Raw genomic sequence first — 24,450 nt, 5'->3', positions numbered from 1 at the left:
AAAAGGGCAAGAGAATTAGCCTTCTGATACCAAAGCAACAGCCAATGTACTATTCATATTTTTAAACAGGAACAAGGTTCTCGTGTGTCCCATGAAATCTGCTCCTGTCATGTTGACCCTTTCAGATTCCAAGCATGTTGTTCTGCCGGTAGACGATGACTCCGATTTGAACGTGGTTGCATCTTTTGATAGGCGAGGGGAGTATATCTATACAGGAAATGCAAAAGGAAAGGTAAGCCTGGAAGTTAGTGAAATAAGCATCAGTCGTTCGTATTTACTTGTTTTGCTTCCTTTGACATTTCTTTTATCCCTGGACTACGCATGTCTCCTGCTGATGGCAAATGTAGCCTGTTTTCCTCTCATGCCTTCATAATAATTTCTGTTCTTTTGATTTAGCGTGGTGAGGGATTAATTCACCCTTAGGAAGGGGTGGAAGGGCCTTTTGCTGGATGCTAGTAATGAGGGGCTGTTACTCAATTATAAAAGTTAAAAGTCATAGCATAAAGTAGAATACATCTGTTGAAAATGTTTTAATGCCTGGTTCTGTAAATCTTGTATAATTCAGGCCAGCTTAATGTATGGTTTTGTGAAGTAGAAGTCAGGTTTAGCTGGGCTTTCAGGTCCCTTTTAAAAGCTTAGAGTTTGTTGGGGCGCCTGGGTGGCTCAGTCGGTTAAGCGGCCGACTTCGGCTCAGGTCATGATCTCGCGGTCCGTGAGTTCGAGCCCCGCGTCGGGCTCTGTGCTGACAGCTCAGAGCCTGGAGCCTGTTTCAGATTCTGTGTCTTCCTCTCTCTGACCCTCCCCCGTTCATGCTCTGTCTCTCTCTGTCTCAAAAATAAATAAACGTTAAAAAAAAAAAATTAAAAAAAAAAATAAAATAAAAGCTTAGAGTTTGTAGTTCCATTAGGAAACTTGATTTTTTTTTTTTAATGTTTGTTTATTTTTGAGAGAGAGAGCGAGCACGGGAGGGGCAGAGAGAGGAAGAGAGAGAGAATCTCAAGCAGGCTCCACACTGTCAGCACAGAGCCCGTTGCGGGGCTCAGACTCATGAACCATGAGATCATGACCTGAGCTGAAGTCAAGAGCTGGACGCTTAACTGACTGAGCCACTCAAGTGCCCCTAGGCAGTGTGTGTGTGTGTGTGTGTGTGTGTGTGTGTGAGTGAGAGAGAGAGAGAGAGAGAGAGAGAGCGCGCGCGCGAGAGAGAGAGAGAGGGAGATCGATATTGGGGCATACAGGCTAGTATAATTTCATGACTGTCTTAGAAAGTGGCCACTTTTGGAAATTGTGGTAAACTACACACAACATAAATTACAACGTAAAGCTTACCATCTTACCCATTCTTAAGTGTACAGTTGAGTCATATTAAGGACATTCACGCTACTGTGTACCGATCACCACCACGTATCTCCAGAGCCTTTTTCATCTTGCAGAACTGAAACGCCACTTGTTTACCAAGGACTTCTGTTCCTTGCTCCTTCTCCAGCCCCTGGCAGCCATCACCCTACTTTCTGTCCCTCTAGATTTGGCCACGCTAGGTACCTCCTGTAAGTGGACTCATACAATATTTGTCTTTTTGTGCCTGGCTTATATCACTTAACCTGATGGCCTGAAGTTATATCACTTAGCCTGATGGCCTGACGATTCCTTCATGCACAGCGCAGGCCAGAATTCCCCTCCTTCTCGTGGCTGAGTACGGTTTCATCGTATATACGCACCACCTCTTGTGTTCCCACTCGTGTGTTGATGGATACTTTGGTGGCTTCCACCTTTTGACTATTGTGAATAACACTAAGCATTCTATTTTAAGAAAAGGTTAAGACACGGTCCTTTATTTGAAGAATTAAAAGGCGGTACCCGTTAATCAGGTTGAATACATGAGAACAGAAATGTTAATATTTCTACCCAGCTTTAGAAATAGAAGCCAGATCTAATTACTCGAAGTTACCAGAATGCTTAACTTTCTTTTTTCCCTTTGAACTTTAGATTTTGGTCCTAAAAACAGATTCTCAGGATCTTGTTGCTTCCTTCAGAGTAACAACTGGAACAAGCAATACCACAGCTATTAAGTCAATAGAGTTTGCCCGGAAGGGGAGGTGAGACCTTGTCTTTTTAGGGACAGTTTTAAAAGTGAGTAGAATGCAAACATACATTGAGATTCACAGTTTTTGTGTCTATTATGCGTACATTTTTAAGAAAGTTTATTTAAAAAGTAATCAAACTGTCAGTATCTGGTTCTTAAGTCCATAAAGTGTTCCACATTGAACCAGCAGTCACTTCTTCTTTCTCTGGAGGTTGTCGGGCAGTCCTTTTACAGAAAAGATATCTGGGTGGTATGTGCTTAGACCTACAGTGTCTGGCACATGGTAAGCACTGGGCAAAGTCAGCTCTTCTAATAATCAGAATTGATGTCACAGAATTCACATAGTAATTGAACATACATTCTATTTACATAAAGTCTGTTTACCTTTTTAATGTCAGGTGTTTTTCTGGTAAGTTTGGTTACCCAGCTAGAAGTAGGTAGGTCACAGAAACGACAAGAATCAGGTTGTCAGTGTCAGGAAGAGAGGTGACAGTCCTCCTGTTTTGTGCAGGACCATTCGTGTGTACTTTGAGGACATTGATGTTCAGTATTCTCTTGAATTTAGAAAAGGTTGGTGAAATTTGTAAGAAGGTAGTGAGATAACTTCTATGTTAGATTTCCAGTGTCACTATAGTAAAAATTTGAACATTTTAAGATGACAGATTTAGTTTATTAACTCATTAGGAAGAATATGTTATGTACAAAACAGGCCAGGAAAATGAAGTATTCACATACATCTATCAGTTGGTGAATTCAGCAAGCTGGTTTCAGTTTAGAGGTCTTGGATTTCAGTCAAACACTGAAGATTAGTTGGTGCATATAGGGTTCAGGGATACACGCAGAGTATACAACATATTTTCACTTCAAATTGTATTTTGGTTTGGAAGGTGATAGGTAAATACATAACTACTCTAGCCTATCACTGAGTCTCTTCTCAGTTTATTAGTTGTCTTATGGTACTGTTCTAAGTAATGGTTAGTAACGGAAAATGTTAACAGAAGCAGATTTCTGACCTTCGGTGTTGATATTTTTATCCTTTCTCTAGTTGCTTTTTAATTAACACAGCAGATCGGATAATCCGGGTTTATGATGGCAGAGAAATCTTAACTTGCGGAAGAGATGGAGAGCCCGAACCTATGCAGAAATTACAGGACTTGGTAAATAGGTACGTCTCACAACCTGGGAGACCACGGGATAGTTCATGACCTGGGCCAGCTTCTGGTTCTCCTTGGGTACTTTCTTTGTCCTTCAGAACCCCGTGGAAGAAATGTTGTTTCTCTGGGGATGGAGAATACATAGTGGCCGGTTCAGCCCGGCAGCACGCCTTGTACATCTGGGAGAAGAGCATTGGCAACCTGGTGAAGATTCTCCATGGCACGAGAGGAGAGCTCCTCTTGGATGTAGCTGTGAGTAAAAGGAGAGGTTGCTGTCGTCACTGACGTGCAACACATCATCTCGGATCCATTCTTAGAGCCGATTTTTCTTTCCTTCCTTAAATTTAGTGGCATCCTGTTCGACCCATCATAGCATCCATTTCAAGTGGAGTGGTATCTATCTGGGCACAAAATCAAGTAGTAAGTCTTTTTCTGGTTTAATTGCTTTGAAGCTAGACACCCTTTCTTTATATCCAAGAACCTTACAGTTAGTAAGCTAAAAATGACCTGTTTAATTTCTTTTGCATGCACTTCTTGTAACTTAATTAAATACAGATGCAGTTTTGCTTTATTTTGGTGGGAGAGATTTAGCCCAAAGCTGACTTACTAGCTCTGTTTTCAGGGAGAAAGCCTGTTGTATTTTTCTGTTACTCACCTGAGAGAGAGTTCTCTTTTGCTCTTCTTACTTTCAGCTCAGTTAGTTTCTGTTTTACTTCCCAGTTTTATTTTGAATACCTTTACTTTGTAATTTGCATACCCCGAAGAAAATGTTAACGTTTTACCTGATCATTTCATCCTAAGAAGATTAAAGATGACAGTTCTTATGGAAGAACTATGGTTAATAAGAGAATGTTTAAGATCGAAATACCTTAAGATAATAAAACCTTACAGATGCCTGATTTTTATTATCTGCCAGGTTTGATCTCGGAGTTCTGCATCTCTTACATCCTCCGATCTTTCACTTATATCAGTAACGTGTAGCTCGTAGACTGCTGCTGTCTCATGTGGTTAAGTAGTGTATTTTGTCTGTGGCGTAGGAAAATTGGAGTGCATTTGCCCCAGACTTCAAGGAGTTGGATGAAAATGTAGAATATGAGGAAAGGGAATCAGAGTTTGATATTGAAGATGAAGATAAGAGTGAGCCTGAGCAGACGGGTAAGATTTCTTGACTGCAGTCTCTCTTTCTTCAAGCTCACGCAGTTTTTTGTTTTTTGTTTTTAAAATTTTTTTTAATGTTTTTATTCATTTTTGAGACAGAGAGAGACAGAGCATGAGCAGGGGAGGGGCAGAGAGAGAGGGAGACACAGAATCCAAAGCAGGCTCCAGGCTCTGAGCTATCAACACAGAGCCTGACGCAGGGCTTGAACTCATGGACTGTGAGATCATGACCTGAGCCGAAGTCGGATGCCCAACCGACTGAGCCACCCAGGCGCCCCAAGCTCACACAGTTTTGACAGTGTTTCAAGAGTCTTTCGGTGGTAGGCACTGACAGAGGGCTTCCATGGGCATTTTTCATTTTTCCTAGGGTTCCACAGCACTCCTGCCATTTCTGTGTGTGTTTCCTGATTAATTGCACATGGTTAAATGAGGATTTACACGTGGCACGTAGCAGTGCTCGGCATGGGGGTGGAAATTCATCATGTGTTTGTTGAATGATTAAGTATACTGAACTATTTGGTTTTCCTTTTTTGTTTCTCTGGAACTTTAGTGTATGGATATCATTAGGCTGCAAGTAAAAAGCAGTTTTATACTTCTTCTCATACCTCCACTGTGTTTTTCTCCTGCAGGGGCTGATGCTGCAGAGGATGAGGAAGTGGATGTCACCAGTGTGGACCCTATTGCTGCCTTCTGTAGCAGGTGAGTCACCTCTGCACGTGAGACCTCAGGGTGCTGCTGCTCCTGCTCCCCCTCCTCCTGGCTGTTCTGTCAGCCTTCGTTCATTAGTTCAAAATGATAATGTCTTTGGTGTACAAGAAATCCTGTCCCTGTTCCCCTGATAGAGAATCTTAAGAAAAACTGAAATAATTCATTTATGCTGTTTATTTTTATGACTGATTTTATTATCGGTATAGTCAGATTTCCCTTAACTCATCTTGGCTTTCTTAAAGTTCTAGATCCATACCTGTTGCTTATGGTTAATATAGGTGATTCTGCCCTAGAGGAAGGGTTCATGGTTTAAGCAACTGTCTCCTCTTTTTTCCAATCCCTTGGCTGATCCTGTTCCAAATAGTGATGAAGAGCTGGAAGATTCAAAGGCTCTATTATATTTACCCATTGCCCCTGAGGTAGAAGATCCGGAAGAAAATCCTTATGGCCCCCCACCGGATGCAGTCCAAACCTCCCTGATGGATGAAGGGGCTAGTTCAGAGAAGAAGAGGCAGTCTTCAGCAGATGGGTCCCAGCCACCTAAGAAGAAACCCAAAACAACCAATATAGAACTTCAAGGAGTACCCAATGATGGTAAGAGCTGCATCTTGCCCCTGTTGCCGAACAGACATCACTGTTTCCTCTCCAGCACAGTCTGGTCATTTCCTATTTGAGGGATTTTACCTTGAAGGAAATTTCCCATTAGTCTTTCTCTTTCCTTTCCTTTCCTTTCCTTTCTTTTTCTTTTTAATCGCGTCTTCCAGCTTGGTAATGATTTCATCTTCTTTTGCTTCTCTTTTAAATCAGAGAAATTATGCCTTCTAGTACTTGGCCTAAGTGACAGCTTTCCATCTCCTGACATCTGGCTCAGAGTGCTTCATTACACCATTCTTCTCTTTCCCTGTGGAGTGGTGTCACTGGGTGGTAAAGTACTAGTCAGGCCTGGATAATCTTTGCATTCTTCCTGCCTACCTTTGCAGTCGGACTCCAGAAGCCTTTATCATCGCCTCTTGGGATAGGACGGGGGATAGGTTGGATGGTGCGTGCGTGTGTTTACTCCCGAATGCCATCCGTTCTCTTCTAGCTAAGCACACACGAGTGACTTGTGCAGCCGTGCGTCTCCCTAGGGTGGAGTATGCCTGCTTGCTCCAGGCAGTGTGGTGTTTGTTGATCACTGCTGAGTTGTGCATCAACTCTGCAAGTTGTTTCACTGTTTCTGCTTTACAAAGGAGAAACTTTTAGGCTTTGAGAGGTCAAGGGGCTTGCCCAAGGTCTCGGGCAGTGGCGTAGTCAGTATCGTTGCCCTGGTCTGTCTGGTTCCAAAGTCCAATTCCCCTCCTGCTCTCACAGGCCAGTGTGCCCATGTGCATCCCTGGCCTGGCGCATGCGATATGTCGTCAGTGTGTTTTTCAGCTACCTGGCTGGTGTAGAGCTGCCATGGGATGAACCATACAGGCCATCTGTGCTCTTTGGTCAAGCAACTATTTCCCATTTAGCGGCCACACTCTTCTGTAGTTTTAGAATCAGTGAGAGCAAACTTTCCTCCTTGTATTAATGGATCTGGGACCCGAGAGCAACACTCTGCTCCCGGGTAGTCACAGCGTGCGGCGCGTGTCTGGTTGGGGTGCTGGGATGGGCGGCGTGTGGATCCCTTTCCGTGCCCTCTGTCCTTTTACAGAAGTCCATCCACTACTGGGTGTGAAGGGGGATGGCAAATCCAAGAAGAAGCAAGCAGGCCGGCCTAAAGGATCAAAAGGTAAAGAGAAAGATTCTCCATTTAAACCGAAACTCTACAAAGGGGACAGAGGTTTACCTCTGGAAGGATCAGCGAAGGGTAAAGTGCAGGCGGAGCTCAGCCAGCCGTTGACAGGTAAGGACACACTGGGAGCGCTGTCTGGCTTGCTTCGTGGCCTTGCTTTGTACAGCCCCTGACTCCGTTTAACTGCAGCGTTCTTTCCCTCCTCTCCTTTTCCCAGTGGCAGACATTCTCTGAGTTTCAGGCTGCTGCCAAGGGCAGGCAAAACCAGATTTGGCTTAATTCAGTGGCTCTTAACCTTGGGTCTGTAAATAGGTTTCAGGGGATCTATATTCCCCTGATATTACATGCAAAACATTGTGTGAATATTTTTGTGGGAAAGATGCCCATAGCTTTCATCAGATTCCTGTAGGAATCCGTGAGCCCCGAAAGGGTAAGAACCCCTGGTTTAATTCATTTCTTTGCCTGTGTTCGCTTCCAGGTTTTTGTTTTGTTTTGCCTGAAATGAAAGAGCCAGACAGATAACCAGAAGTGTATAAAGCTTGCTTTATGCAGCCCTAGCTGTTTGTAGCGTTTTGTCTTTCTTTAAACTGTTCACATCCCAGAGGCGGGGGTTCTCTCTCTCTCCGTAGTCCAGAAGCAGTGACAGAGCTGTCAGTAGTCCCGTCACGTTGAGGAGGAAGGTGAGATGGTTTTCCAAATAGGATGAGATTACCACAAGAGACCGCAACCGTATCTGTGTAGCTTCTTAACTCCTAAGCCTTTGAAACTTACTGAGTTTTCTCACTTTGCTTGAGGGAGGAAATTTTGGGGGGGATGGAGAACAATCTTAATTTCCTGTCAAATACTTGTGAATGCAGGCCAAATGGTCTCTTGTTTGGAAAATAGTAATCAAATTAGAGTCCATTTCTATTCAGACATGACTGGGTTTTGGAAAACGTATGTATGAGCATCGCCTTAGTGTGGGCAGTGCTCTAGCTTCCCTGTGGCTAGGTCAGGAGACTCAGAGGCAGGGCTGATAAAGTGTCAGTGGTTGTATTCAGATTTTATTCCTCAGGCTTAAAAATTAAAAAAAAAATTGTTTTTTAACGTTTATTCATTTTTTGAGAGACAGAGACAGAGGGTGAGTGGGGGAGAGGCAGAGGGAGAGGGAGACACAGAATCCGAAGCGGGCTCCAGGCTCCGACCGGTCCGCACAGAGCCCGACGCGGGGCTCGAACTCACAAACCGCGAGATCATGACCCGAGCCGAAGTCGGATGCTTAACTGCCTGGTGCGTCAGGCACCCGCCCCATCCTCTGGCTTTAAAATTTTAACTCCAGCGTGTGACCCCAGCTGTGCTGGCGTGACACGCTGCTACAACGTGGAACAGAGTTCGTTGTTTGAGTTACACCTTCAGTCAGTTGATCGTGATGAACATGAGTTCTCTTCCGTAGAGAAGCTGAAGCAGACTCAATTACTCACTTTGAGTATTCCGCCTCACGCGCTGGATTTAGATGTTCCGTTTTCACAGCCAACGCGTGGCACTGACAGCAGCATTGTTTCCCCAACAGCGCTATTTATGTTGTTCACCGGGGATCAGTTACCACCTCTACATTCAGTCCACTGAAGGCTCTCTCTGTATGTGTTTTAAAATAGCCGGGATGAGTTTCATGGCCATTGCCAACAAAGATTGCAGGCCAGTAATTGATTCATGTAAATACAAACGATCCTTCTATAGCCTAGTTCTGGTACAAGCTGTGGCCACTACAGAAACACACGGTTTACCTTTAAATAGATTTCTCTGGCCTAACGAGCTGAAATGCTTGAGGCTGATGTAAAATGTGGCCAGACATACGGACTTGATTGAAATACTCTAGGACCTAGTCTCCTAGCTTCTTCAAAACCTGCCAGTAATGAATCATTTGCTTTTTAATAGTCAGTGTATGGCAAATAAACCACTTAAAAGTTTTTGAAAATTCACATTTCCCTTTCTATAACTCAGTGATTTCAACTTTTAATTATAGTTGATCTGATCACTAGCAGTGAGGTAAATATCCCTGGCCTTTCTTCAGTTGGGTTTCTGTCACAGACCCCGTGAACCACTGTTAGATTTTACAGCATAGAGTACAATAGCAATGTTGTTTCTCAGATGTACTTGCAAAATGTCTAAACAAGAGTCAAAATCAAATGTCAAAGAGTTTGGTCAGCCATTTTTATTTCCTAAAATTCTCAAAACTTCTCAAAATACTGAATACGGTTTGCAATGACATTTTCAAGTATGTGTGTAATACATGCTTCAGTAGTAGAAGTTAGTGTTTCGAAGCTCCTGGCAAGAATGGATACCATTATCTAGAGCCTATTAGAAGTTAATCCCTACTCACTGTGCTGACAAGGTTAAATAAGGTAGTGACCTCGTTAAAGGCTAGAACTTGTATCTCGGAATAGCGGGGGGCTGTAAACCGGACTTTTATTTTCTACATTATTTTTAGTAGGTGCTCGGGTTGATCAGCCTTAAATAGAGGCAGCTGTTCTAACAGCTTCATCCTTAAAATTTTTTTTTTATGTTTATTTATTTTTGAGAGAGAGACAAGAGCGTGAACGGGGGAGGGGCAGAGAGAGAGGGAGACACAGAATCCGAAGCGGGCTCCAGGCTCTGAGCTGTCAGCCCCGAGCCCGACGTGGGGCTCGAACTCGTGAACCTCGAGATCATGACCTGAGCCCGAGTCGGACGCTCAACTGTCTGAGCCACCCAGGTGCCCCATTACAGCTTTATCCTTTAGAAGGACTAGAGGGGACTTCCACGCCAGGGGGATGATAGGTCTTTTGACATCACGCAGACAGAACAACTGCTCAAGATGATGCAAACACTGCACCGGCCTCTCATGACTGTGCAGCTCACACTTCCCGCGTAAACTATGCTTCCTTCCTCCCGTTTTCGCCTTTCTTCTCTGGCCCCGTTCCTTGACTTTTTCCTGAATGGAAATCTCCCAAACTGCAATGGCCAGATGAAACCAGAGAATGCTGAGGAGCAGGATTTAGAAAACCTCAAAGGCGGCCATTGTGGTTTGCTCCCAAGGCTTCCTCAGAAGGCTGCACCCAAATTCACAGCCTGGCTGCGGTGTGGTTTGGGTCTTTATGGAGGCTGTGCATCTGGGGGAGAATGGGGAGAACTCCATTATGCCTCTTGAGTTTCAGGACAGCCTGTTGGATCTTTTGTGTGGGATTCTGAGGTAAAACCTCTTTGGCATTCGAGTTTTGTGTTCTTCCACGCCTCAGAGATGTTCCATAAAAAGCGATGTGCGGTCATTGTCGATTTTCAGGAGATACTAAGATACGAAACCTGATCCAGATGCCTGAGGTTGAAGCGTCTTCAAAAATCAATTCAGTGGGAGGATTGTATTTGCAGAGCCAAGCTTTGCGGATCTCCCCTCTCCCCCAGTGCCCTACTTTTGCATCAGAGCCAAATTGTTTGAAAGGATTACAGGTGCAGGCTGTGTTGCTGCTCAAGGTAGATAAATGGCCACTGTTCGTTAAAATGTGCAGTTGACCGGTTACTGATGAAGCTATTCGATAAGCCCTAACTGGGCCTGGTAAAGCTGATAGCCTGTTGTGTGTTGCAACAGGAGATTATGCATTTTGAGGGAAGATTAGAAGACACATAGACCTGTATAGGAATGATCTGGCCATCTCGAACTTGGGCCTACAGAAAATTCTTCCCTGTCAAACAGCTCATTGGTGTTAAATAGCTTCAGTGGACCCACATCCGTGAAGACATGCCTTCCGTGATGAATGAGGACCCGTCAGCGAAGCTTACTTAGCAATGGTAGCCCTGAGTGAGCTTTGGACTTTCTGGAAAGGCCAGATCCCCATCATCGACGCCATCTCTGTGATTTCCCCTGAAGTACCTTATTAGATTCTCTCCAGAGTACAGCCCTCAGAACAGAAACTTGAGATTGAGCAGAACTACCAGGGTCCTTGTTGCTGTGTGACTGCTCAAAGACCGCCCAAGAACTAGGGCTTCTCGGCAGTAAACAGAATCAGTAGCCAAGTGTGACAGAGTTGTGGCACGTCGCACACATGGTCTAAAGGCCTCTTGTAATGGTGGGCATGAAGAAGTTGGTATGTACCTGGGGCTCGTGGGGGTGGCGAAGGCCAAAGCGAGCATCGGCGCTGCTTCTGGGGGCACACGGGCACCATGTCGATTTCCCTGCGTGTGGCCACACCGCTGTCCCAGGCCTCTGAGCCACCTCCTGAATCCGATTGTTTTGAATGCTTGGTAGGGGGTGAGGTTTTTTTTCCCACTTCGTCTCTCTCTCTCTCTCTCTCTTTTAAGGTTTATTTACTTATTTTTGAGAGAGAGAGAGGGAGAATCCCAAGCAGGCTCGTCACTGTCAGTGCAGAGCCTGATACGAGGCTCTATCTCCGGAACCGTGAGATCATGACATGAGCCAAAGTTAAGAGTCAGACGCTTAACCAACTGAGCCACCCAGACTCCCTATCCCACCTCTTCTCTCTCTTTTTTTTAAATGATCAGTCTTTCAAAGGCTGATATATGAACTCCTGCTAAAATCAGACAGCTACTTGGATATTCTTTCTTATTCTTTGTGATCTTATTAGCGGACTAAGGTAACGTTTGAAAGTTAATATCCAGTTTTTCTTAGACTGCCTTGGCTTTGGCTGCTACTGGGAGGTACCAGTGACAGCTGTTCATCATGAGCTCAGTTTCTATGAATTTTCTGTTCTTGGCGATTCCTTTATGTTGCAGCAAAATAATACAGATCCTTGGGGCAGATTTTTAAATAGCCTGGAGCTCTTCTCTTGTACTGTTTCTCTATTTTATCTTGCTCATAGTATTATTGCTTACTGTGGTTTTGGGTTGTTACCCGATACCTCAACAAGCCTTTGTGCGTGGCTTTTTTTTTAAATTTTTTTTTTAATGTTTTTATTTATTTTTGACATAGCGCGCGCGCATGAGCAGGGGAGGGACAGAGAGAGAGAGAGGGAGACACAGAATCTGAAGCAGGCTTCAGGCCCCGAGCTGTCAGCACAGAGCCCGACACGGGGCTCGAACTCACGGACTGCGAGATCATGACCTGAGCCGAAGTCGGACATTCAACCGACTGAGCCACCCAGGCGCCCTGGTTTTTTTTTTTTTTTTGGTCTGTCCACATAAATGAGGACGATACAGAAACATTAACTGACCTCAGATAATCAGTGTAATGTACCTCATTAGTCATCTGGAGTGCCCATTATTAATACTATTGATTTATGATCAAACCGGTTTTTCCTGTCGTGATTAAGGCTTAAAATGTTAATGCTGTGTTCATTTTTAAATGGCTAAAAGTAGATTGGTCAGGGTACCTATGGGAACAATCAGTGAAGCTGGCCTTAATGTGATAAAGGCATGGTATTGAGTCCTGTGCAGTACATTCTTCTGCTGCAAGCATTTTTTTAAAAAAAATCAATTCAAGAAGTTTTTACGTTTTACGTTGAGAGATCTGAAAAGTGCCAGATAAACTTTTTATCTTACTGAACTGTATAAAGTTGAAATTTGATTTTTAACAACGTAGCATCCAGGAGAGTTTATATCTCATAATTGCTCGTCTGTGCTGAGGCAGTTGGGGCTATATTTTTATTGCCGGTTTTCATCCGTGCTTGAACTTTTACTTTAAAAATCAGGTTAAAAGCAAAGTTTATAAGTGGGTACTTTTCTTTCATAACTTGGACATTATTTTTTAACCATTTTATACCTTCAAGTGGCATGTCCTCCCCCCCACCCCCACCCCCCCGCCACATTCCAGATGACATCTGGGAGGATTTTCTTCACCTTGTTCTCTTCTTACACTTCCTAGTTAATATTTCACAGCAGCCCATTTAAGGATATCCCTCAGAGGTTGAACAGCTTCTATGGAATAATCAGGGAAGTGTTCGTTTGATTTTACTATTCAGGATTTTATTTATTGATCAGTTGTTGGTGCATAGAAATGCCGACAGGTTTCATTCACATTTCACCATATTGGGTTCTAAGGTGATGAGAATGTCAGTCAAGGAACAGGGGTGCTTGAACAACGGTCTGTTGCTCATTGTCAACCACTTAGTGACTGATTAATATAGGAAGGATGAAAAGGTGTAGCACCCTAGAATTTCCTTTCCTCAACTTACTGCGCTTTTTGGATTGTAAAGCATTTGCTTAACCAGGTTAGAAAACGGTTAGCAGCTTAGCAAATGTGTAGAACTCTGATCATTTTGCTTTTATTCCCCTTTGGGGCAGTGCTGAGGAAAGTATTGGGGTGGGGGCTTGGGATTTGGATTTTTTGTTGCTTCAGTAAAGGGTAAATGCGACTCGGAGTCGGTTTTCACTTAAAGGGGGAATTCTTAGCCCACGTGTGCGTGTCAGCCATCATCCGGCATCCGTCAGTACTTGTGTGCTTGCAGGCTACCGGGCGAAGTTGATGCTAAAAGAAATCTTTTTGTGTCTAATCTCTTTAGCAGGGGGAGCAATCTCAGAACTGTTATGAAGACCCTTGAAGTTCTTCGTTCTTCCCCCACTTTGCCATCATGTGGCCTCTGGACACTGTGGTCAGTCATTTGAGATTGACTTTAATTTAACACAAAGGCCTCTACCTCCGACCCAGGAGGTGGAAGGAGCGAATCGTATGTTTGAATGAAGAAGTGAATTATGGAAGAAGAGTATACGGCCCTTCCCTTCCAAGCAGAAGTCCAAATAGGCTCTCAGGAATGAGGATTCGTGAAGATATCAAGCAGGAGTTTTGACTCATTCAAGCTTCAATGCTTAGTTCTGTTGCTGGACAAAAGAGACCAGTGTTGCTCCTCTTAACTGTTGTACCCAGGATCATTTTGACCTGACATTTCCTGTCTCCTGTTAGCCTTTCATCCTCCATGCATGTCCTCGAGTGACTTATTCTTATCTGAAGTTTTGCAGCCGGTGTCCTAGAAAAACTTCTGTTGCATATTCTGTCTTCCATTTTTAAACTCCCTCTCTCGCCACATACCTCCTCTATTTCCATTTTGCGTACAGAGGAGGGGCAGAAAAGAAAGTGCTTGAAAGAGTTCGTTTTCAGAAAGGGAAGAAAGATAAGAAAGGCCCCCTCTTCTTAACATACCCCATTTTGCTCAAGAAGCTGGGCTGTAAGAGGGTCAAGGCTTTTCTTTGTTTTCCTGGCATTGCATGGTTTCCTCCAGTGGTGGTTCATTCTCATTAATCATGGTTTTTGAAAATAGCTAGTCTCATCCATTTGCAGCAAAGAATCATCCGTAGTTCACACTGCTTCGCCTGCACTGGCTTACGGAGAGGGGAACAGACCAAGGGGTCTCTCAACAAGCTGCGTTTTTATTGGGGTGGGGGATCTATGCAAACGACTAAAGTCAGACCGTCCGAAATCAAAGCAGCAGTGACAACATAGTTCAAATCAAAGATCAAGGAGAAAAAAAATTTTTTTTTATCATTGCCTATGGATAGCCGTCCTTCCCATCGGTCATTACGTTTCTCCCTTCTTGTATTCCCGCTCCTTCTCCCTGCCACCTGTTGTCAGTCTCTTCCTTTCTGTGAAAGGTTGCTTAGCTTTTTAAGAAAATTTTTTACTTTCTGCTTTTTGCTTTTGCTGTTCTTTGTATAAAAAGTAGCAAATTGGATGGACGCATCCATGAGGTGTTTGAAATTCTCTGTAAACCCAGAGTCCAGAGACCAGGTGTGGAGAGGGCTGTCTGGCCCGGCGGGAGGCGCTTACCCTGGGTGGCCAGCTCCGTGGTTTTCTCAAAGGAGAGTGTCAGCACTGTGCTTCTTGTGAGCTCCAGCAGCCGCTGGGTGCTTCTGTAGCTGGCCGGACAAGTTGATTATCTTTTGGATTTTAAGAGAGCAATCAAAGTAGACATACATCAGGAAGAGCCTCTTTCTCCCACTCCATCTTTTAGAACCAGAACATTCAGTAGTTGAAGTAAGAGCGCCCCCTGAGTCAATTGCAAAATGTCTGTAGTTTTAGATGCCACCACTTTTTTCCCCTCAGATGTTTGTGAATTTCATTTTGTATTTCACATCAGACCGGTGGTTGAGATTGGCGAGTGGCTCTTTAGACACGTGTTTTGTTGACCTTGTTTCCATTCCATTTGTGTGCTGTGCACCGTCACAAGCTGTGTGACAACGGAAGGCTCTGCCCCACTTCCTGGGCAAAGTAACGCGGTGCCCTCTGCTCGTGCACTGGGACGTTTATGCCGTGTCCACCTCCTAAGCCGGCTGCTGAGAAAATCAGCTTCAGCCCTGTCAGGTCGTCTCTGGCAGCCGTTCCTAATAATTATTTATGCTTTGGAATTTCTTTCAGCTCCTGGAACTTTCTCTCCAGTTTGATTTTCTCAGTGTGTACAACATATGCATATTCTCTTCTCTTTTGTCATTCCTCCCCCTCCCCCCATTTCGTTTTTTAATGTTCCATAGTTTTGTACAAGATGAGACTTAGCCTTGGGTACTTCTTGCTGAAGCTTTAATGCTTTGTAAATAAAAGCGGATGTTTATTAAAGAACAGGTGTAGATGTTTGTTTGTAGACACTGATCGCTTCCGAAGCTCACCAGCCACTTTGATTTGTATGACCAAAAATGCAGTTTACTGTTGCTGATGTTCGATCTTTCTGCGTGGAGATGCAGACCTGGGAGGGGTACGGCGGTGGTCGCGGAGTCTGGAGTTCGGCCTCTAGACGAGATTATAAACAAACAGTTGAAGAAGAGAGTTGGTATTAAATCGCAAAGATTGTCTAGGAATGATCTCTCCAAATTTTTTTAACTCTGTAAGTGTGTGTGAGTGCTTGATAGAGGCCGCAGTGCCGGGAGATACTCTGGATGTTACAGAAATGCATGCGAGGGCATTCCCTCCTTCCAGGCATCTTTCTTAAAGCATAAATACCATTGAATCCCTCTTTACTAGACTTAAAAAATATAGACTAAATAAAACTCATTGAAATAGCTTTCAAACCCATAAAGTCAGTTTAAGTCTTTGATTTTAATCATTGTCAAATTGTCAAATTTTAGCAGTGTCTACTGCTAATTTTTTCTGTCCTGTGACTAAGAATCCGTCTTTGACATCATAGCTGTTTCATAGCAACCTTGACCTGAGTGAATGATGAGCTCCTCTGGTCTGTAAAGGGAGTAGGCCAAGAAGCAGGCAGGATTAGGTGCCTTCTTTCCTAGAAGACACCTTCAGTGCCCTTGGGAAGGAAGCATGGTAGAATGGGAGAGAGGAGCCATACTGGGCATATTCCGCCCTCCCCTCCCCCTGCCCTTGCTGATAAACATTTGGATTCTCAAAGGGTGGCTTGGTCCTTGTCTTCATTAATTCTCATTTCTTTCTTTTCTTTTTTTTTTTTTTTTTTTTTGAGAGAGAGACCGAGCACAAGCAGGGGAGGGGCAGAGAGAGAGGGAGACACAGAATCGGAAGCAGGCTCCAGGCTCTGAGCTGTCAGCACAGAGCCCGACACGAGGCTTGAACTCATGAACTGTGAGATCATGACCTGAGCTAAAATTGGAAGCTTAACTGACTGAGCCCCCCGGGCGTCCCCATGAATTCTCATTTCTATTTAAAATTTCTTACACGTGAACAGTGTTTCACACTTTACAAAGTGTTTTCGTGTACAGTTTATCATTTGATGCCCAAGGTGACCTTCCTGAAGTCGGCAAGGAGGTCTTAATTTACAAAGGAGCAAATAGAAATCGAAATTGAGGAAGGATCAGTCAGCTGCATCCCAGTCCAGAGTTCTTAATCCTTTTTTTACAGAAGGTTTAGGAGACTTTAAAATCAATAAGAACTTAATGCAACATAATTTTTTTTTTTTTTTGACTTGGTATTTGATCTCTTACTTGGTCAGATTTAACTGAGGTTTTGAAGCTCATTAATTTGGATCCCACACCTTGGAGAGGAGGAGCAGGGGTAAGGAAGAATGTAGCTTCACTACGCATTTGACGTCATTTGGAAATTCGCTTCAGCTCCTGAAGTCTCTTCCCGAGAGGGTGGATTTAAATTCATTACAAGGGCCTGAGAAGAACGGAGACTGGTGAAATAGTCACTAACAAGAGCAAGTAAAGCAACGAAGTTGTGACTTTTTTTCCTGCCTCGTGGCCTCGCCCCTTTGCAAGGACTGGACTTGTGTTTTATTGAGTTGCAGTGTTTCGCCGACAGTGGGTGCTGCGCCCTGTCTTGTGACATTGAACGCTATCTCGTGTCAAAGGAAGTAAGCTGTGATATCATAGAGGATTCACTTGGAACTCTGCGGGGTGCTGGCTGACGGTGATGAGATGCCCACCGAGACATGAAGATTTCAGCTGCTGGTCTCATCCTCGGGAGCCTGGTGTTAGCCTTCTCTCTGCCTTTGGTGGTGACTTTGCCAAAAACACTGGCCATCCCTAAGAAGCTGCAAGAAGCCGTGGGGAAGGTCATTGTCAATGCCACAACCTGTACTGTCACCTGTGGCCTTGGCTACAAGGAAGAGACAGTCTGCGAGGTGGGCCCTGATGGTGTGAGAAGAGAGTGTAAGTCTCAGCGCTTGGAATGTCTCACCAACTGGATCTGTGGAATGCTCCATTTCACCATTCCCAAAGGGAAGGGATTTGAGCTCAGCTGTCTGAGTTCAGACATCCTGGAGATTGGGCAGGAAGCATTCCGGTTCACCTGGAGACTTGCTCGGGGTATCATCTCTACTGATGATGAGATCTTCAAACCCTTCCGAGCCAGTACCTACTTTGTGAGGTTTCCCTCTGTTCAGGAGTACGACTCTGGGACATACCGGTGTGATGTGCAGCTGTTAAAAAACCTGAGACCTGTCAAGAGACTCTATTTTGGGCTGCGGGTCCTTCCCCCTGACTTGGTGAACCTGAATTTCCATCAATCCCTTACGGAGAATCAGAAGTTAGTTGATAAGGGCCTGGAAGTGAATCTAGACAACCAGTCCGAGCCTCGCCGCCCACGGTGGAAGAAGAAGGTGGCTGTAGCCTTGGGAATAGGAGTTGTCGGTGGAGTGGCTGGTGGTGTATTGATGGCCATTGCTCTGGGCTTTGGGCTGAGGGTGGTCTATAGAAGTGCTGGCCTTGAGTCCTTAAAAGCCCTGAAGGACTGGCTGCCCAGGACCCTGGACTGGCTGTTTAGGAAGCCAAGCTAGCTCTTCAAAGGATTGTCTGGCTGAGTGATTGTGGCTCAGCCAGGGGGGAGGGCTTCCACTGCCAAAAGTGAGTGGGGCCCGGGGACAGGGGCAACACCATGGTAGCGTGATGGGCAGTGCTCTGCCTCTCCGTGTCCCGGGTGGATCTCTTCCTGATCTTTCCTGCCCACGCGGCACCTGGGAAGCCTGAGTGTAGACCCCTCCCCTGTCCCCGGGAAGAAGATTCTGTCTTCAAGCTCGCAGTCATTATCTTTCACAATTTGAGGCCTCTCTACCTCCATCCCTTCTTCTGGGTGGTATAATCACATAAAGGATATATTAATAGCTTGTCTAATGGAAACCTGTTTTTCCTCTTCAATAAAAATAATTCACAGTGGCTGTGTATCGACCTGATCTTCTCTGCTCTTTGGTAAAAATCTCCTGCATATGTGTAAGTTGTCCCATAATCAATCTAGCTCTCCTCTTTCTTAGATTTCTTAGACATTGAGCACATTGCTTTGGAGGAGGGCATATGCCCATGTGTGGCCAAGCCAAGGCAATTAGTAATGGCATCTGACCCGGGTATGTAACAGTCACTCAATACATTGCTCCTTCTCTACGCCCCCGGTGAGCCCTCTGTGTTCAGTGTTAAAGACTCCTGGTAAAACGCTGGACCCTTCACCTGGTAGGTTTCCCCTGAACAAGTTCCTTGGCTTGCCTCCTGCTCCTGTTGTTCTAGCTCTTGCAGTGCCCTGACGTGTGTGTTCCTGGAAAGGTCAAGTGTGTTGGTTTCTTCCAGCAGCCAAGGCTGTCCAAGGAGGGACTAAGACCTTCCTACCTCCGTAGGAAATAAATCCTAAGACCCTCAGAGGCCATTGAGGCAGTGTGAGGTAATTGGCTGATGTCAGGAAAGAGGCTCAGCCACCCCCTGAGCTCATTCCGAGAGAATTAGAGCATTTCTTCTCCTCACTTTTCTCTAGCTGCAGACATGGTAGCAGATAGGAAGACTTGGACTAGTGGTTCTCTTCTCTAGCTATGTGTCTGAATCACCTGGATAAACTTTTGAAACATAAGATTCCTGAGCCCCAACCCTGAGGATGCTAACTCAGTTAAAATCATGGCTAATGGCTCATTACCATTCTATTAAAAACAATTTCAGGGGCACCTGGCCGGCTCAGTCGGTAGAGCGTGTGACTCTTGGTCTCCGGGTCATGAGTTTGAGTCCCACGGTTTAGCTTAATTAAAAGAAAAACATTAAAAAATAATTTCCACGCCATAGAAAAGTGGAAAGAAAAGTTTGATGACAACCTGTAGATCCTCTGCTTAGATTCACCAACTGTGAACGTATTGCTACATATATCTTTCTGAATAGATGCTGATTTTACTGAACACTTGGAAGTTAGGCACAGACATTGTGACCCTTTACTCCTAGATCGTGTTTGCATCTGCTAATAAAGATTCTTCTGTACAACTGCAACATCTTCACACCTAAGAAAGTGAACAATTCCCTAATCTTGCGTATGGTTGTTACTTCTCTGTCTTGCCCAACTTCTAAAATCTGATAGATAGCCTTTTAACGTTTGATCCAGGATCGAATGCAGGTCCACATATTACCTTTGGTGGTTTCTCTTAAGTCTAGTTTTGCAACAGACCTCCTGGGTTTTTTGTTGCTGTTTTGCATGACGTTGATCTTATTGAAAAGTCTAGCTGGGCCGATCGTCCTGGATAGTGCCCCACAGTCCGGGTTTGTCGTCATTGTCACATGACCGGATTGCGGAGGAATGGATCTTCAACATTTTTTGATGACAGCTCCACACAAATGGTGTCCACTGCTCACCACAGGTGCACGGTGTCGGGTGACTCGTTACCGATACGATACGCGTGACGATTTGGTTAAGGTGGTGACTGCCCCGTCTCTCCAAAGGTGTATTTTTTTTTTTTTCCTCTTGTAATCATTTATTTGTGGGACGATACTTTGTGATGATCTGGTTTCCTAAAAGCCATTAACGCCTTGGAATCCATTCACGATCCTTGCTGATTACCTGCTGGGAACTGCAGCGTCTTTAATGTGCCCTTGCTGTACTTATTAGGCTGCATTTTTCTGTAAAGAAGAGCTACTCTTTATTTTTGAGCTCTCCGTGGATTCTCTTTTTTAGTGCATTATATATAATCCATTAATGTCTCATTTCTGGTGTTTAAATCGTCCCCAATTTTGGCCAGTGGGAGTCTCTTCGCTCGTCCTTTTATTGTGGTCCCATTTGACCCGGAGCATGTCCTTGCTTTCTAGAACCACAAAATGCCTCAGATCCACATTTGGACTTTGCTTTCTCTGAGGGATTCTGGTTTCCTTTTGGTGTGGGCAACAGTATTTAGAAGCCAAGGTCTGGTCTGGGTGCTAAAAGCACTCACCGCCACTCACCTAAGAACTCTTAGGTTCTTTCATTGCCACAGATACACATAAATCTTAGGAGTTCAGAGCATCTCTGCTTTTCAGAAGCTTTATAGGTAATTCTGGTGGAGAGCGAACATTGAAGACCACTGGCGTAGGCCCACGCAAAGTCTACAATTTACTGTAGACTTATTTTGAAAAGATCTTAAATCTTCCACACCCCCTTTCCCCCATTCTCTCTACCTCAGAGGGAACGGGCTCCGGAAGACCTGGGTTGTGCTTCTGTTTCTGCCGTTGACTGTAGCTGAGCAGGTGGACTGACCCACCTGTGTTGGGGGGGCAGGTGAGCGCGGTCCTGCCAGTAAAACTGCTGGAAGCCGTGAAGGGCTGGACATGAGTTAGAGAAGGTTTCTAATGAGGCACCTTCGTTTGGCTCTGGACAGTGTGTTTAAGCCCTCGGGAGAGCGCCTGCTATCCTTGGAAAGACCATAGAACAGGATCTTTAATGAACTCCGTGTGATGTTGCTGAGCGGGGAGGAGGGCTCAAGGGGCACGTTGCCCATTGTACAGATGGAGAGCCAGACCCAAGAAGAGTCAAGTGGCCCGTCCGGCCCCTGTTGCAAGCCACTAGTCGAGCATGGGATGGAATATTGTGCAGCTCTAGGCTCATGGCCTTCTGTGCTTTGGGCTCTTGAATGTTGACTCAGAGGATGGGAAGGGATTGAACAGGGAAGAGGAAAGGGAAAAACAAACCCCAAACCCCTCCAAGGTGTTATTAAAGACCGGAACTCAGTTCAGTTTACTGAATCCCGTGCATGTAGTCCGCCTCTGGAGGGATGGTCAGGGCCATGCCGACTGACCGAAATTTAGGTTCCAGGCTGGCCGGTGCTCCCAGCAGCCCCTCTGGATGCAGAGTGGAAGAAGGGATTAGCCTATCGCACAGCTGTCCGCGCCGGCCCCTCCTGGGGGCTCAGGGGGCCCTGGGCGCATCGCTAAGCGCAGAGGAGCAGGGCCTCCGCTTGCCCCCGTCTCCCTCTTCTCCGGGGAAGGCGGTGGGGCGCAGTCAGCACGGAGCCCTTCCGCTCTGTATGGAAAGACTCGAACGCGGGGCTGTGCCAGTGGGTCTCTGTGAGCGTCTCAGAGCTAATGGAAGCTCGGCAAGTGTTTGTTGAACGCAGGGGAGAATATTGCAGCTGCAAAACGTTGAGTAGGAATTCAGATTTTCTTGGCTGCTGAGAGCAGAGACTGGCGGCAACCTTGCTGGTTGGCGGCCACTATAACCCTGCAGGGAGAAGATTTCCCTTTGGTACCGTTGAGTCTGGAACTGTCAAATGTCTTAGAAATCAGGGAAGCCCAAAGCAATACCGTCATGAGCAGTGTTTGCTGCCCCGTGTTAGGTAAAGCCAGCACGGCCGGCAAGATGCCTGCTTGCACTCTGCTTAGGCCATTTTTTTTTTTTTTTAATGTTTTATTTATTTTTGAGACAGAGAGAGACAGAGTGCAAGTGGGGGAGGGGCAGAGAGAGAGGGAGACACAGAATCGGAAACAGGCTCCAGGCTCTGAGCTGTCAGCACAGAGCCCGATGCGGGGCTCGAACCCACGAACCGTGAGATCATGACCTGAGCCGAAGTTGGACGCTTAACCGACTGAGCCACCCAGGCGCCCCTGCTTAGGCCTGTCTTAAAGCCCCTTGGCCCAGTTCTTCCCCCTCCCAGGCCTGCGTGAAGCAGGAGGGGCTGTGTCTTGTTCCTTCCTTCGAGCTGACTGTGTGAGGGGGAAGGCATCAGCCACAAGACTGGGGTTCGAGAGCAGGACAGGAGGCGTGCTTCGGCCCGACAATAAAAACACCCACGGCAGGTGCCAGCTGCCTCAGCAGGTTGAGAAATCATCTTTATTTAAGAACTGCCTGCTACCAGAGTCAATAAATAACTACCATTACAAGAAGTACAAGAGAGACAAACGATAGGCCAGTGGAAGTGGTTCCATTTCGACAAAATCGGGGTCAAGTTGGGGGTCCAAAGAAGCCCCAGCCCTTGCCCGGCTGTGAGACTAAGCTATGCAGGCCCTGGATGGGGCTGGGTAAGTTGCAGTCTAGGGGCCAAGGCAGGGTGCACCCCAGCTAAGGACACTCGGCTTCCTGGGCCTCGGGGCAAAGTTACCTGACCTATTTTTTTCCTCCCCAGCTTCCCTTTATTATCCTGCCTTCCTAAAGTCTATGACCCTATATACAGCTACCGGGCACCTCTCTCTATGGAGCTTTTAGAAGTCCCTTAAAAATGCCCACCTCGTCCCTCACACCACCCCAGGAGCCTCTCTGGCAACCTCGTTCATCCCAGGATGAAGCCCAGGGTCGGTCTGACCCGGGGAAATGGGGCACCACACTTGAGCCTCAAAACCAGGTTTGAGGAGAAGTCTAGCCCTCCCACCAACCCGGAGATGCCCGGCCAGCCGTCCCACGTCTGAGCCAGGAAGAGAAAAGGGAGTCCTCTGGGCAGGGAGGAGATCAAGGGAGTAAAGCATCCTCAGCCAGCTTGGGTTCTTGCCCCGAGGGGACTAGATGGCCCCGGTGCTGTCTTCCACTCTTCCCCGAAAGAGTGCCTGAGGTGAGCCTTCCCGCCTGGTGACACGGCTGTCACTACCCCTGCGGGAAGAGGCTGCAGCAAAAAGGGGCTGCAAGACTCCTCCGGTGCTGATCTAAACCTCAGCCCTGGAAGGACATCCAGCAGCATGTCCTCACACCCCCAGACTCCACCTCACCTAGACCCCAGGCCAACAGCTGTCAGAATTCCTCCAAGGTCCCTAGAAAAGGAAGAAGCCTCTTGACCACTCACCTTCGGGCCTCATTGCAGAAGCTCTTCCCGGTGTCTAATCTCAGATTTCCTGTTATTTTATCAAAAGGGAAAAAAAAGCCCCTCCTCATGGCCTTTCTGTTCCGTGGCCCGTCTGTACCATTTGATGGCCTGGCTGGGCCGCGAGACCCATCTGGAGACAGCTCCTGTCCCCCTGAGGGTGAGGTATACGTCGAGACTGTTAGAGCAACGGGGACCGAGTAGCCAAGACCCGGGGCAAAGGGACCTGTAGGCTGAGCCGAAATATACGCAGGACAGAGAGACACTGTCTCCCTTGGCCCCGAAGCAGTGTCTGCAGGCGGGCTCTGTCCCTAGTCCTCAAGGCACTTACTGGCCACTCAGCTGTGGGGTAAAGTACTTGTTTGTGGCCGGCTGTCTTCCTTGTCGCTGCCGCCGAGGCCAAGGCTTGGCGTGTGAGAGGGGAGAGATCCCAAATCGAGCACTGAGCACAGCAGGAGTGAGACGCAGCCCATCGGAGCAGAGATGAAAACGAGAGGCCCCTCGGGCAGGAAGGGCCTCTCTTGCCTGCACGCAAGCTCCCATATGATAAGCCACCTCAACAGGAGGCTAGTCTATTTGATAAGCTTGCACGTCCTCAGGTCCCCTACTGTCTTACTAAACCTTACTCCGTACTCTGCCTGAGGTCTCGGGTGCAGGAGCCTGAGTCTTAATATACAGCTCGGCTTCTTCCCGACAAGTCTGATTAGGTTTTCCTGGGCTGGGTTTCCTAGGTTTTCCAGAGGGTCTCCTTTCCTCCCCTTTGCTAACGGGCCTCATTAGAACTAAGACTCTTGGTCATGAGTGCCTTTGGACTCAAGCAAGTTTAGGGACTGCAGTCTCCGGCTATACCCGTGAGGTCCTGGGCCAGACCAGCTCATCCCTCTGGCCCCAGCATCTAGACACCTGTCCTCCTGTTTCCCCTGCTGCAGCCCAAGGCAGTGAGGAAAGACTCAGCTAAACCTTGGAGGAAGGTTTCTTCCCCTCGGCGTCCCCGTTCTGATAGAGCTGAGGACAGGCCCACTCACAGCCACAGGGGACCAGGAAGGGTGCTAGACCGCGTGGGGTCTCCGTGTTCAGAATGTGGTCATTTAGCTGAGCCCGCAGCACCTTGCACGGGGGTGGGGGAGATGGATAGGGGCAGGGGAGGGGGGTTTGGTCAACGGCTCCAGGGAGGCAGTCCTGGGCCGGGGGTGGCGTGGCGGGTGTAGCAGTAACCCGGAGAAGTGGTGTCGAGCT

At 46.4% G+C, this 24,450-nt stretch overlaps 2 protein-coding genes across 7 annotated transcripts in view; both read left to right on the top strand.

The window, feature by feature from the left end:
* The window catches only part of RBBP5 (RB binding protein 5, histone lysine methyltransferase complex subunit), a 35,223-nt gene extending 19,445 nt beyond the window's left edge, over positions 1 to 15,778 (top strand). For 2 of the 6 annotated variants that reach the window (XM_049634470.1, XM_049634469.1), the window contains 9 exons: positions 70 to 232; positions 1,987 to 2,096; positions 3,129 to 3,248; positions 3,336 to 3,489; positions 3,586 to 3,657; positions 4,275 to 4,392; positions 5,025 to 5,094; positions 5,468 to 5,697; positions 6,782 to 13,342. In XM_049634470.1, the coding sequence (XP_049490427.1) occupies positions 70 to 232; positions 1,987 to 2,096; positions 3,129 to 3,248; positions 3,336 to 3,489; positions 3,586 to 3,657; positions 4,275 to 4,392; positions 5,025 to 5,094; positions 5,468 to 5,697; positions 6,782 to 7,035 (1,291 nt within the window). In that variant the 3' untranslated portion in view covers positions 7,036 to 13,342. Of the gene's footprint in view, positions 1 to 69; positions 233 to 1,986; positions 2,097 to 3,128; positions 3,249 to 3,335; positions 3,490 to 3,585; positions 3,658 to 4,274; positions 4,393 to 5,024; positions 5,095 to 5,467; positions 5,698 to 6,781 lie in introns of all 6 variants that reach the window. The other 4 variants (XM_049634472.1, XM_049634474.1, XM_049634473.1 and 1 more) reach the window with 4 other exon arrangements.
* A 450-nt stretch (positions 15,779 to 16,228) lies between these two features.
* TMEM81 (transmembrane protein 81) lies at positions 16,229 to 20,530 on the top strand. Its single transcript, XM_049634476.1, has one exon. The coding sequence runs from the start codon at positions 17,152 to 17,154 to the stop codon at positions 17,995 to 17,997; it is 846 nt and encodes a 281-aa protein (XP_049490433.1). The 5' UTR covers positions 16,229 to 17,151; the 3' UTR covers positions 17,998 to 20,530.
* The last annotated feature ends 3,920 nt before the right edge of the window (positions 20,531 to 24,450 follow it).

This window comes from Panthera uncia, chromosome F1 (assembly GCF_023721935.1).
Source record: "Panthera uncia isolate 11264 chromosome F1, Puncia_PCG_1.0, whole genome shotgun sequence".
Lineage (NCBI taxonomy): Eukaryota > Metazoa > Chordata > Mammalia > Carnivora > Felidae > Panthera > Panthera uncia.
Note: the sequence above shows the minus strand (reverse complement) of the source record. Positions and strands in the feature narration are given on the sequence as shown.

Coding starts and splice junctions, on each gene's coding strand:
- TMEM81 (XM_049634476.1), top strand. CDS start 17,152: ATGAAGATTTCAGCTGCTGGTCTCATCCTCGGGAGCCTGGTGTTAGCC.